The sequence below is a fragment of the Takifugu rubripes genome, chromosome 10 (assembly GCF_901000725.2).
Source record: "Takifugu rubripes chromosome 10, fTakRub1.2, whole genome shotgun sequence".
NCBI classification, from domain to species: Eukaryota; Metazoa; Chordata; class Actinopteri; order Tetraodontiformes; family Tetraodontidae; genus Takifugu; species Takifugu rubripes.
In genome coordinates this window covers 3,969,658-3,983,399 of record NC_042294.1, presented here as the reverse complement: position 1 = coordinate 3,983,399, position 13,742 = coordinate 3,969,658, and the positions used below count along the sequence as shown (strand labels likewise).

Sequence of the window (13,742 nt, the reverse complement as noted above, 5' to 3'; positions counted from 1 at the left end):
ATCACAGTCAAGTATCCAGAACTTAAATTAGATTTTAAAAAAAAAAACAAAAAAAACACTGCCAAACAATCTTAAATTCTTTAGCAATTAAATAAATCAACCTGGAGTAATCCATTTCAAATATTCTCAGGATTTCACCAAAAAGTTCGATGCTGAGCTATGTAAATATCTCTGCATCCTCGAGCAGAGATTAAATGTTACATCTCCGGTTTGCTGTAACTGTATAAACAGTTTTAATAAAGAAGGACTGCCCTCTTGTGTTGAAGTTGATACAGGAACATGTTGAAACCACGCAGCACATCCTGTTTAAAGGTGAATTCCTAAAACAAATGTCCTTAATAGTAACAACCAGCTAACTCTAACATTCAGAGGACTTCACAGAATTTTCACTTTATTCTTTGCATCTTGGGCATGCACAAAAAAAGGGTAGGCATCAGCGAATATTTTCTTGTGTCTCGATGCTTTAAAATTGGAGTGAAGAACCAAAAATGGCTGCATGCAGGTCCGGTTATTTACAGGTTGAGGAGGTCACAGATCACAGGTCGACTCCAAGGCCAGCTTTCCTGTCTGATTTGCCAGCTCTGCTGCCTTGTCTCTCTTCCACCTCATCAGCACGGTCTGCTTCACAACTGCATGGTACTTCTCATTCCACCGTTTTAACTCAGACTCGTAGTGGTTGTACTTGACCTTCAGTTTCCTCAGCTCCTCGATGAGCCTGTTTTTCTCCATTAGGACACGCTGGTGGTGCATCTGCTGGATGTGTCTTGCCTTCCGGACCTTTTCCAGTATATCAACTGCTGCAGACGATGCCTCCCTGTATTCTTTACCCTCCTGTTGGATTTTTTTAAAATTACGAACTAGGTGTTGGATTTCTACGTACACATCTGGCACCATCTCCACCTGCTGGGTATCCACCACTCCCCTTTGTATCAGCTCGGCCCATTCCATCTGAAACCAGTCAAGTGTTTCTGTCATGCCCATTTGGAAGAGAAAACTGCTTAAGAACTCATCCCCAGTCTCATGGTGGTGCAGGATGGGAGCAGCAGCACTGGCCTCTCCCTGGCTTTGGATGGCCTTAATAGTGGCCTCCAAATCTGCTCCCCCCTTTCTCAAATCCCAGTCATCATTTAGAGCGCCGTCTTCACAATGAAAGGCAGCATCTCTGTAGTCTGGAGCCATCTCATCCTTTTCAAGGGGTTCAGGGCTGGCTCTCATGCTTTCATTTATAGGTTGGGTATTGGGTATTGTTGCTTTACCTGTCAAAGAACCACTGAAAGATAAACACACACACATCCTTGTAAATCTAGCATGTACATCTATGCCTTAAACTTTATTGTTACACATCTTATAGGCAAAGTAATTGTGGACATGTTTTTTAGAGCTCGAAGTTACAACTAACTTAAATGGTTGGTGCTTCTCTGATTTTCGCTAAATTCAAGTTACATCTATCTTTTTGAGGACTTTCATGGGCATAATGCATTAGACAGCCCCTAACTCTAACCCTAACCAGCCCAACTCACCTACTAAACTAAACTAAACAGACTTCTAGCCTCAAGCCTAAAACCATGTCTAAACCATCAAACAGCCCTTTGAAGTTGTCTCTGTCAAAATGTCTTCACATCCCAAATAATGGTCTCACTATGTTAATAGAGTACATTTTGTTACTCAGGGTGCTGCAAGAACAAGAACACACACTACAATTTCATATAAAATTAAATCAGTACAGGAAATGTCTGTCCTTATGAGGCAGAATCTGGCCCACTCCACTGCTTTTCTCAGGAGAGCCTGGTTGCAGACTTCTCACCTCAGGTCACTTCCGGTGTATGTTCCCCTCTCAGGCAATCCCTTGTATCAAGCCAGGAAAAAACTAATCAGGAAACTTCAAAATATAATTGTGTGAACGCATTTGAAAGAGGTGGCTTTTTCCTGTATTTCTTGACTTGACCAATCTCCATTTTTAAATTAATTTTGAATGATTGAATGGTTGAACTGAACACACACTCCTGCAAAGGAAATTTAGTCTTGTGGTCAGTATCTTACCTCGTATGTTGTATTTCTTTATTCTATACTGGTAATATAGAGGACAGTTGTAAAACAATGCAACGTCATCGTAATATATTATGTTGCTTTAGATAAAAGCTCCTTTGATCATTGAAGGAGCAAATAATGGCAAATGGATAAAATGTTGTGACCTCACCAAGGCCTGTTTTCATTCCTATGGGACAAAAAACTGACAGAGGCATTGCACATTCAAATGTGAAAAGTGATAGATAATTTACTTCAGTTTGTTATTAATAAGAATAAAATATGAAAGAAGGTTTAAACTGTCCACTGTACATTAGTGGGTAATTTATAACAGATTATATAAGCATAATGCACAATTTCACTCGTAGTTGTTTTAATTCAAAATACAAAAGTTGGTGTGTTCTGGTTGGGTTGCTACCAAACCCTTCTCCAGGATCAACATGTGTTCCATATGTTGATGTGCTATAAAATATATGATTTTGTTAGACATTAATTTAATAAATGCACAGCTTATACATATACCCAAATAAATTTTTCTTTTTCTTTTTCTCATATTTACAATGTAGAATCTGACCCACCTTGCGTTGCATTTCCGTTTTAGCTGGTTGCTATGGCATCAAGAGAACTTTTGATTTTGGCCACAAACTATTGTGACACGTCTTATAAGACAGGTAATTGTAGACTTTCAAACGTTTTTAGAGTCCAAAGTTACAACTAACTTATTATTTTAACGATTTTTAAAATAATAATAACAGAACAACTGTTATACACACCTCCGAAACAGTAGGTGGCGATGTACACCGTTTAGAAATAGATCACCCCCATTGATGAAGTAGAAGAAGCGTTTCCGTCGTCATCAATGATCATGGCGGACTACAAGGAGGCGCCCTTGGCCAGTCGGCCTCAAACATTGGACCCAAAAGAGTATTTTAATGTGTCACCGGAGCAGCGACGTGCAGAAGCGGACCGGGCAGCACTGCGAGCGAACCTGAAGCTGCAATATCTGACTCAGCTCAATAACCCGCTTAGAAAAGAGCTCATTGTAAGTGCTACCTGTTAGCTAGCAATGTCACCCCTGATAATAGTCCCAAAACTACAATTCTCACATCACCGCCCAAAAATATTTTGCACATTAGCTTGCAGTTTTGTCCTGGGAACTTGGTTTATAACAATTTCAAAAATCGGCTTGGTCTTAAAACGGGTTGGTGTTGACAAACCTTAGCGTTGATGATGGTAAACACTCATATTTACGCGACTATAGATGTATGAAGAAGCGTTTCCGTCGTCATCATATAAAACTTGCATTGTGCTGCACCGTTTTTAGGAAGACCCTGCTCTGACACGTTGGGTGCACGCACGCGCAAACCCATATCTACACTTCAAACCCACGTTCAAGACATCGCTGCTCGGGCTGTTGTTTGGAGTGGTGCCCCTCTTCAGCCTGTACGCCATCTTCAAGACAAACAGGGTAAGAGCTCTGCTTTGTCCTGCAGCCAGCATCTGGACTCATGTCGGAAAAGTACAACAGAGAGTTTAAGGTTCTGTCCGTAGCCACAGAATAAATGAGATGCTACTGCTGGGTCTCTATTAGTTGGAAATTTCATATCAGATTTGGGATTTTTATTCTTTTGTGGTTATTGCTGCCCTGAAATATCGCCGGGGTCTCTGTAGGCGGTTTACTTGAATTCCAGCAGCACATGACCTGCCGAGCTGATCATTTCTCCACATTTTGGAACCTAAACTCATAGTTTACTATATACAGTATATATTTCTGAACATGTATATTTATTAACTTTTTAAGTTATTTTTCTAGCATCAGACAAACCAACAAATACAGGCTGTCATTGTTTCCCTTGAAATGTGTTGTGCTTTTCATGCGTTTCTCCTCTTGTCATGGAAAAGGGAGAGTGCAAAGCTGGGCTATCATGTTCTCTACTGTAAATCACAATATCTCGACCATTAAAAACATGCGGTGTGAACATCTTGATGCTCCTTACTAACCATAATCTGTGTTCTGTTAACAGGATAGAAAGGAGGAGCAGATTCAGAATGGAACCCTGACCCGCAAATTCAGTTTGTCATCATGAGCTCCTGTACAAAGATCTAATTTATGTTCTAGTGATGTTTGTAATTATTATTATCCAAATAAAATAATCCCGTCAAACTGCCATCTGCTTTTTATTAAAGCAAAATTGAGATTTTTCGGGTGTAGTTTTGGGCTCAGACACATACTGTACACCTGTGGTGGGTTTATCTCAATGATGATGAAATCATGTAGGAAAATATGCACAAAATCAATTAGTTGTTTTCACTGCATTCAGATTTTATTTCACTCCTTGCTTGTTTATTGTTTGCTGGGCTTCCAGCTTGGATCAAAGTGGCTGCAGAGGTCTTCCCAGCACTGGTAGTAGTTCTTGTCAAGGGTCTGACATGTTTGCAGGCCCCACTTGGTCACAGCCATGCTGAATGATGATTCAAACATGAAAGCCTGGGGGGAGAGACGGACAAACTGAGGGTTAGAGTGCTTTCCTCTTAAGTCCTCATTAAGCCAGCAGTCAAGTCTTACCATGGTTCCTTCAGCCACCCTCTCGGGTTTGAGCTCAGCTCTGCTGTTCTTCTCAAAGCAGTCCACGTCCGGACCATGTGGGGTCATAATGCTGTGGAGGCTGGCCCCGCCTGGCTGGAAGCCCTCCTCTTTAGCTTCGTAGTGGCCTTTGATGAGGCCCATGAATTCACTCATGCAGTTACCTAACGCAAACAGCAGAGGGAGCTCTAATGCGGGCCACGCTGGGTGGATCGTTGTAGAAGCTCCACTAGATGGCCTTCAAGATCTTTACAAGCAGAGAAAAATGTGGCCTGGCGCTGCCTCAGCTGAAAGGACCCGTACAGCAGGTGGATGTTGTCACCCACTGTCTTGATGCGGGATGGATGATTAGATGGTGGCTTCCGCATGGCTCTTTTCATTTATTATACTACGAAGTTAATTGTATTGATGGAATCTTCTACTTGCATTGCAATTAAATTCCAGCCTAACTGCTGATGTTTTTCTTTAATAGCAAACAGCGTGTGTGTTGCAAGGCGGTCTTACGGTGATAGTACGGTGGACGGAAAGTGCGGTCGGCCACACCCCACCGAGGTGGGAAGATGACAAAGTCAGCAATGGCCACACCGGGTCGTGTAGATTTGGCAGTCAGCACTGTAAAGATTGATGGATCCTACCAGGAGGTTGGAGGGGGAAATAAAAGGCCACTTTAGGGCATTTTGTTGAACAAGTTGATCAAAGGAATGTTATGTTAGCTCTCACCGCATGATCAAAGGCCACACAGTTGATGACCATGAAGTTGGTCAGGTTGTACTTGTATGGCGTGTAGTTCCCATGCCAAGCCACCACATTGAAAGGAGAAAAGTCCTACGTAGAATGAAAACAAATAAGGCGACTCTGCCCTAGCAACATGCACAAAGGGTCTTAAACTGAGGCTTTCAGGGAGAAAAAAGAATAATAAACGTCTTTGTAATCTTACATTGCCAGTGAAAGCACTTCTTGACGGGAGGGGGAAAAGTGGTTATAATGATAAAGGTTGATTGTGAAAGGAGGGTATACTTCTTTCAATTCTTTCAATCCCACTGAAATGAGGCTACAGGTATTGTGGAGTAATTGGCTTCACAATCAAACTTTCCCAAACTTTGAGCGTTTTTTGGAACTCACAGCGGCACAGCCATGCGGGGGAGTTGGGAGGCAGCTGCAGTAACAGTGGGTGCAGAGATATTTCTTTATCTTGATTGTTAAAACCACGGCAATTTTATATATTTTCTCTGCTCTGATAATGCCGCCGCGAAAAAGACATTCAGCGGCAGCTCTAAAATCAATACCGTTCATTACAACTCAGGCAGCCTCCTGAGTGACCTGCATGCTCCCTGCAAGCACACCTCTCGTGCACAGTGCACACATGCACTATTACACAAAGACGAAATCATGCACACACCTGCACACTTAATTAATTAATTTAATTCAAACACATCATTTCACCTATAAACACAAAAAAAAACCACTTTTTACATTTTAGATAAATATAGATAAAGTGTTACTTGGTGCTGGTAATGTCTTCGACATCCTTTGCTGCATTCAATTCAAATAAAAAGAAAGGGAAAATGGAGCACGGCAACCACTTGCACACACATGCACACAAAACACAAACATATTGGCCCAGTCAAGCAAATAATAAGTTAATTTGAGCAATTTTAGTGCTCCACAGGGGAACAAAACAGCAGGACCAAAGGGGGAGAGGCTGCATCTCGCCTGAGATGAGGTGCGCATGTCTCCCGTGTTATTTTCTCGCCCCTGTGGCCTCACCCTTCTTGACCTGCAGGGTGGACATCATAACCACCGTGTCAGGTGCAGACCTCTGACACCCAGCACCAAACAACGGGCGGCGCCCATGAAATGGGGGGAATGTTTGTTTTGCTCCAACGTTGGATAGTCACCCTTGTGTACTTCCTTCTATGCATAATAGCAGTGCAGTTTGACTTGGTTTCCACGGTTACAACCCCCATCCCCCACTTGTGACAAACCTCTCCTCCCACAAAAAAAAAAAACAGCCCTCCTGTCAGACATTATTTGTCGATCCAATTATGCACCCAACAGGACATTATTGAGGTGCAGCATCATTCTCTGAGTGAAACCTGCTGAAATTAACACTTAAAACGTGTTTCCTTTCCTTCACTCTGAAGCTCAACGGGTCCTGTCTGTTACTCCTGGCTGCCTTAACTGATTATGAGTAATTAAGACTCATAAATGAGTTGATGCAGAAACCTGCTCAATGGGTAATAACCAACACTTTGATATTAAATCATCGGGTATGGCATTCCAATTGGCGGGGGCATCTAATGGATCATATGCCTCACTTGTACAGTTTCCTGTTTGTCATTTTTCCAGTCCACTGGTGTTTACTGAAGCAAACATGCTAAAAAGGCTAATAGGGCAAATATGACTGTACGCGTTGTTCCCTTGTCGCACGGCTACGTGTCATTGTGCTGAAACGGAAATTGATGCACTGCTGAGCAGTCACCTGTTGGCAGGCAAACAGCTTTCCCTGGTACTTGTTGATAATGGTGTAACCTGCAGCCACATGGCGATCCTCATACCAGGCAACCGGGCACTGGAAATCTCTTGGGTTGGCCAGACCATTGCCTCCTTTAAAGTAAGAAAGGTCACAGTCACAAATGGATTAACAGTCCTGGCAGTCTATTTTATTCCTATTTAATTTATCCTAGCAGGTTTCTCTCCTCTACTTGTCCTCCCCCTTGTCCTTCCCCCCTACCCAGCCGGCCATCAGCAGGATGGTCCCCCTACATAAGCCTGGTCCTGCTCAAGGTTTGTTCCTGTTAGGGGGAGTTTTTCCTTGCCACTCTTGCTTGTTGGGGGTCAGGCCCTGGGATTCTGTAAAGCGCCTTGAAACAATTTTGATTGTAACAGACGCTATATAAATAAAGATTGATACGATTTGATTTGATTTTGAGGTTGGCATTCTACCTGCTAACCTCTGGTTTGCCGTCTATCTGGTAGGACGGAAAAACCAACTGGATAACAGTCATCTTAGGACTGGTGTGACACTTTATATTTCACAGGTAAAATTAAGTTGAGAGTAATCTTCATCTACAAAGAAGTTGTTGAGATACTTCAGTTCAGGCAAAAGTGTCAAGGGACTCCGTTAATTAAATGTTTATCCTCTGTGGAGCGTGAATCCTACAAAAGCTCATTGAAATGAATCTGATAGCTGCTGTCCAGTGACCACAATGTCACTGGACAGCAGTTTTTTCAAAATCACATTGATAGTACCATTTTAGAGCACTCCCAAAATGCTTCACACACCTATGGGCCCCAGGTCTGGTAGTTCAAAGTGAGCTCCATACACCTCAAGGATGTAGCCTCTGGTTGCTCCAAACACATCCACGCTGAAGCGCATCCCTTGCTGGTAAAAAAAAAAGAAAAGGCGAACAGGTCTTTAGTGCTGTTTATAATCTAGATATTGAATATTAAAAGTGCTTTAATTGTACTGTTTTCTGTGTTGGTTATTTTGGTATATTTTGAGGTTTATCTTATAGAGACCACAATATGTTTGCAGATAATAGAAACTGGAGCATCCAGAACTGTATTTTTCTGAGCGAAATCACCCTCACCTGGATGACACAGATCTCGTTCGGCTCGACCAGCATTTTCCCAAATTCAGTGGTGATCAGGATCTCACCCTGCTGGGGAACTACAGAGACAAACACACAACGGGAGATGGTAAAAAGGAAATCTAAACAGAGAATAGCGACTGGGGATTGAGCAATCATCCTCCTGGTGATGGATGACAGTGAAAATATCAGCAGCCTTTTCACTCACCAATCAGAAAGTCTCCATCTGAGTTGTTGAAGCACCTGTATCAGGCATAAAAATTACATTATATATGTGTGTGTGTGTGTGTGTATATATATATATGCTTAAAAATGTGTGAAATGTGTGAAAATGCTTCTATCATGAAACATGGGGCCCATTTGCAAACAAACCCACATGTCAACCATGGAGGCATTGCAGGTGTAGATGTGGACGCCGATGCCATTTCGTGATTTGGCATCTCCGGCACCACAGATGGTGTGTAGACCCTGCAAAGACGGACCCAAAATTCAGATGAAGGAACCCAAAATTTGAATCGGAACCCTTATAACCTAAGTCAGCTCACTCACGGTGGCAAAGTCCACTTTTTTTTTGGTGGGTGTGGGGATGGAGAAAGGCAGCCATCTCAGCTGAGAGAAGATAAAATATTGTCAGTTCATTGACAACAAGCCTAAAAGAGTGTTTTGTAGGCTGTTGCCAAATATAGACAGTCTGGTAGCCATAATAAAAATGAGCAATTGCTGAATGTTGCACATTTACCTTTGTTATATATTTTTTTTAAAAATTAAAAAAAACATCTGTCAATAATAAGGTTCCAAAGAACAATAATGTTTCGACAGTAAAAGTTATTTATATGGGTCTTTTTGCATGTTGACATCTCTAAAGTGGGCGGGGCTTCAATATCAGGAAATTCTAATCTAAGATTTGAAGTCTTATTTAACTATTCACTTTTTCTGCCTCACAGCTATTATTTTATTAGGTAAATGTGAATGCAGCTGAGTTAGCTTAGCATTCAGACAAGGTCAACAGGCTATAAGACAGAAGACGAGTAGGTTGGTGAGCATTAGAGGTTCAATTTAGCATCAGGTTGCTAACCAGCTGCTAATTTTATCAAACAAATTGGAATGGTGTCAAAAGACTCTAAATAAATTAAAATGTACAACATGAGATTTGCCCTAAATGTGAGGCCTTGCCTGCCTTAATACACCATTCTGCCTTTTCCATCCATTCTACCATATATAAACCTTCTGGCGTTTCACCAATGCATATATAGTATACTAGTGTTGTAAACAGAACCTTTGCACACCTGGTTCGGGTCTGGTTCCACCTCATTCCAGTTTTCTGTCAGATCACCACAGGGTGCTGCAATGAAGGGCTTATGCTTGACAGAAGGCAAAATGCGGTACAACCAACTGCAGACAAAGGGGGCGATGGAAAGGCAATTTTATTGTTCCAGCTCCATTTGGTGATAAGTGAGTTGATCTAAATGTCAGGAACAATTAAACACCTCCTCTTATTGGCTGGCCGTGGGCAGGTGAACGCAGAGCCTGAGAGCTGCTCGGCATAGAGGCCATAGGGACAGACCTGAGGACTGTTCTGCATAGACAGATTCCCGTTTAGTTATTATTTATGCTATTAATCATATGTAAAGATTTATCTACTTTAACGAGTTCAGCCAAAACAAGCAGAAATAAAGATTAAAGCAGCTGTGGCAGGTGTGTGTGGGTGTGTTTTACCTGCCCCTCTGGTAAAGCCCCAGGACAGCGAGGGTCTTCAGAGGAGAACTCATTCCCAAATCCACTCATGTACTGCAACGAGAAAGACAGGCGCAAGGGGGTGGGGGGGGGGGGGGGGGAATAAAAGCTCCCATAAACATCACGCAGCTTCATTGTAATTCAGGAATTCAGGATAAATGTGTTCACGCTGGTTATAATTAAATTTTAAAGCTTGTCATTACAGCCATGTCTTTCCGTTAATTGTTGTCACATTGATTCGCATAAGATCTAAAACAAACTGCGGTTGTGACAAATCCCCCCAACAGCCAGTCATCCATTACTTTTGTGCCACTGAGTAAAAACGCTAATTGCGCTCACGTCCTCTTCCTCGGTTGCATTTTGCGCCGTTCTCACATCGCAGCGTCATCAAACAGACCAGCCGCAACGTCAGAAAACTTGCTGAATCACTGTCAGTCTGCAAAAACTGGCTCAACCTCTCGGGAACGTTTCCAGACGTGCGCGTCACTGCGCTTGGGGACCAATGTCATTTAAAATGGTATTTCAAACCCCTGGTTAGATGACTTCCCAACCTCCGTTGGACTTAATAAATTGGATTAATCAAAGTTACCGAGAGAGGGTTTAAGTGTAAACATCATTATTCCGATGCTTTTTCCGCTGTCCACATCTGGGCAGCTGCTGAATGCAGCACTCTGATTGGTTGGAAGCAACACCGCCCAACACTCCCAAACAGGTTAGCACGGCTCCAGGTTTATACAGTTTATTATTTCTGTTGCAACTTGTAGATCATCTACGCCTACAGTCCTGCTTTCATCCATGCAGTCATGGAATCGCCACCATAACTTCCCAGGCTGTTCAAGTGTTGTTGATGGTGAACAAGTTATGAAGAGAGTCGGGAAAATTAGAGTTTTACCTTGAGACCAGCCATTGTGCAGCCTGTTGAAGCTCTGACTATCCAAAGTGTTTCGCCTGTTATAAATGATCTTGTAGCGCTCCTGTACAACTCTCAACGCATCCTCCTCGACCAAACTCCACCGTGGGGCCGGGACCTGCGCTTTATGGAGCGAGGGGAGAAGGGGGCTGGAGTCTTTCTCAACATGTTTTTAATTAAACCCTGACAGACTCTGTGACGCAAAGGCAGACGCTCGGGCAGGATTGGGTCAGATTGGCAGAGCGTGTGTAAACAATTATCAACGCAAACAAGAGCGGCCGTTCTATTAAAGCTCTGAAGGTCGTTGAGCTTGGACTACAAAGCGTCGTAATATTCCTATAAATCAGGGCAAAGACTAGAATATGGTACAAGCCCACATCTGACTGGACAGACAAGCGTGGATTTATCGTCAAACGGTGGCGAATTTTTCCAGAACTGCTTATATAAACACGAGGTCGTGACCCTATAAAATCAACAAGGGACTACGTGTGAGTCAATATGTTCAGCTTCACCCTGAACTGTGACAGCAGCAAAAAGTTCTATTGAAACGATTCCTGCTGCTGCAATAAAGCGCTGGATTTATAATCAACGTCTGGGATTTTATTGTATTGCACAGTTTAGACACTGTAAAAGCACTTCTGTCAGGATTTAATGAATCTTTACACTCTTCATACTGGGTTTTCTCTTGACAAAATGAACAAAATATAAAATAAATATACAGTTCTGGTTCACTTTAGGTTTTGCACTCCAGAGGATCATCAAGTTGCTCTTAATTCTGTTATGCTGTTTTATTTCAAATGATTTAACAGATGCATAATTAACCAGCATCTACCTAAACCAGCCCAACAGATCCACTACAGAACAGGCAGTGAGCGATTCAACGTCTGCCTGAGCGACAAAAAACGACCTGTACGTTACTTTACACAAAATATATTCAGGTCATTTCGTGAAATAGATGGTCAAATGAGGTGTAATGTCCCCCGTGCAGCATGTATCAACAAGAATCAATTCTGCCTCTGTCCTTCCCTCGCTTCTCCTCCCGTCATTTCATTTCTTTTTGGTAGGTGTCGGGGAAAACTAAATGACGGCAATTCACGTAGTGAGGCACAAATAAACTCGTCGCGGCAGAAGTAACTGTTCTCCGCCGAGGCATGTAGCCGAAGCCCGTACCCCCCGCTGAGAGCCAGCCAGGGTGCTGCGCCGAAGATGAGAAAGCCCAATGACAGGAAAATATCAAGTCCCAGTCTGAGGAAATTGATCTGCTCCTTGCATGGAGAAAGAAAATGAGCCATTTTAATTTCATCCCTGAGCCTGATGATAGAATTCTAGAGTATTTGGGTCAAATCCGGATGGTGCCCGTGTGTTTTAAGAAATAGCTGGAGGCAGGAGAGAGGAGACCGCTGCCCACTGACACTTATATCTATGCATGAGTAAGTGGGCTGTAAATGCTTTGTTATTAGATGCCTGCTGAACTCAATGGTTTGAAGATAAATGGTACACTTACCTGGCACTGTCTCCATATGCATAAACAAGCAATCTCTCTCTCTCGCTCTCTCTCTCTCTCAAACTTTCCAAGGCCTTTCCTCAACACTCTGACCCTCCATAAAGCATCATAGCATCCAGGTATGAAGATACACTCCATATGTATTCGTATCTTATTTCTGAATTTGATTTCTTAGCCAAATGCTAATGCTAATCTAGATCAATTTTGCCTTGTTGCACCAGAAGTTGCTATTAGCCATTCTTGCCTTGTCCTATATCAAAATGCTGCAATCATATTTAAAATTTAAACCAAAATGCTGTAATTCTATTAGAGTACACAAACCCCCACCCCTTTCTGCACCTGTATCAGCAACTGTTACCATACTATTAGCATACACACGCACACACACACACACACACACACACACACACACACACACACACACACACACACACACACATACATACATACATACATACATACATACATACATACATACATACATATTGGTATTTGGTATTGGTATTTTGGAAGCATGTTTATTTTAATGGTCAAGGGAAAGCTGTCTTCAGCCATCAATGTTCACTCACTGGTCTAACTAACTATGCTGTTTTAGGACATAAAATTACATCTATTTTGCGCTACAACCTCAATTTAAGGCCCTCATTTTGCAGCACAGTACCACCCATATAGGTTATTTCATGGCTCAGAATCCACACCTTCAAATTTCTGTCAGAACAGCACTTTATATTTGTATCTGTGATTATCTATATGCATAAATGTAGATCAAGTATTCTTTTGATTAAATTAATCAGGCAGATCCAAGTAGCAACAACTAATTAGAGCTTACACTTATCTCCCTGTGCTTGTTTCTTTACAGGTGTAAAGTTTCTTCAATTCTGCCATGAATGGGGAAGGCAGGCGCCAGATATGCCTGTTGGACACAAAGGGGAACAAAACATCATTTTTATACAGCGTAAATAAGCGCTGAATTTTTATTCAAAACGTGTAATTGAGTCTTTTGTTGGCCCTCCTGATATTGCACAGAATTCAAACCATTCAGTCCCAGCAAAACGTCGGCAATTCCACAGAGAAGATAAAGTTACAGTGATGCAATTTATTCTAATCAGGCAGCTCTTTGTGTTCTGAAGAGCTGCTGCAACTGTTGCTCAAAATATTAAGAAGGGGGGAAAAACAGCACTGAAACAAGTTTTTTGAAGGACATGAGCGGACTCAACGGGCATTGTTGCTACTTGGCTACATCAGTCGTCGACAAGAACGAGCTTGTATTTTTGTACTTTCTAATTACAGCCCTGTTACTTGCCATCCCAGCTTAATGTTAAATGTCTCCTGATGTGAGCTATCCCATGCGGCTCACATCAAGGCCACGTTTGACAGCTCCATTTAACGCTG

The 13,742-nt window shown here is 42.3% G+C and overlaps 3 protein-coding genes across 3 annotated transcripts; 1 reads left to right on the top strand and 2 right to left on the bottom strand.

Annotated features, from left to right (window-relative positions):
- Positions 1-370: 370 nt before the first annotated feature.
- Positions 371-2,053, bottom strand: LOC105416982 (sperm-associated antigen 16 protein-like). The gene is made up of 3 exons (XM_029842838.1): positions 2,041-2,053; positions 1,805-1,845; positions 371-1,270 (listed from the first exon to the last, which is right to left on the bottom strand). The coding sequence occupies exon 3, from the start codon at positions 1,213-1,215 to the stop codon at positions 529-531; it is 687 nt and encodes a 228-aa protein (XP_029698698.1). The 5' UTR covers positions 1,216-1,270; positions 1,805-1,845; positions 2,041-2,053; the 3' UTR covers positions 371-528.
- A 791-nt stretch (positions 2,054-2,844) lies between these two features.
- On the top strand, positions 2,845-4,193 carry ndufb4 (NADH:ubiquinone oxidoreductase subunit B4). Its single transcript, XM_003967859.3, has 3 exons — positions 2,845-3,067; positions 3,350-3,493; positions 4,050-4,193. Exons 1-3 carry the CDS (start codon positions 2,885-2,887, stop codon positions 4,110-4,112), a joined length of 390 nt encoding a protein of 129 aa, XP_003967908.2. The 5' UTR covers positions 2,845-2,884; the 3' UTR covers positions 4,113-4,193.
- Positions 4,194-4,327: 134 nt separating this feature from the next.
- On the bottom strand, positions 4,328-10,989 carry hgd (homogentisate 1,2-dioxygenase). The gene is made up of 14 exons (XM_003967860.3): positions 10,829-10,989; positions 9,919-9,990; positions 9,690-9,778; positions 9,489-9,594; positions 8,752-8,811; positions 8,579-8,670; positions 8,411-8,445; positions 8,203-8,282; positions 7,895-7,994; positions 7,092-7,216; positions 5,330-5,434; positions 5,114-5,240; positions 4,592-4,773; positions 4,328-4,513 (listed from the first exon to the last, which is right to left on the bottom strand). Exons 1-14 carry the CDS (start codon positions 10,841-10,843, stop codon positions 4,370-4,372), a joined length of 1,332 nt encoding a protein of 443 aa, XP_003967909.1. The 5' UTR covers positions 10,844-10,989; the 3' UTR covers positions 4,328-4,369.
- Between the last annotated feature and the right edge of the window lie 2,753 nt (positions 10,990-13,742).

Excerpts from the sequence above, each read along its gene's own strand:
- ndufb4 (XM_003967859.3), top strand. The coding sequence starts at position 2,885 with ATGATCATGGCGGACTACAAGGAGGCGCCCTTGGCCAGTCGGCCTCAA. Across the intron at positions 3,068-3,349 it reads CGCTTAGAAAAGAGCTCATT|GAAGACCCTGCTCTGACACG; the intron begins GTAAGTGCTACC and ends CACCGTTTTTAG. Across the intron at positions 3,494-4,049 it reads CCATCTTCAAGACAAACAGG|GATAGAAAGGAGGAGCAGAT; the intron begins GTAAGAGCTCTG and ends TTCTGTTAACAG.
- hgd (XM_003967860.3), bottom strand. Across the intron at positions 9,595-9,689 it reads CGGCCAGCCAATAAGAGGAG|TTGGTTGTACCGCATTTTGC; the intron begins GTGTTTAATTGT and ends CTTTGTCTGCAG. Across the intron at positions 8,671-8,751 it reads AAAAAGTGGACTTTGCCACC|GGTCTACACACCATCTGTGG; the intron begins GTGAGTGAGCTG and ends CCGTCTTTGCAG.
- LOC105416982 (XM_029842838.1), bottom strand. The coding sequence starts at position 1,215 with ATGAGAGCCAGCCCTGAACCCCTTGAAAAGGATGAGATGGCTCCAGAC.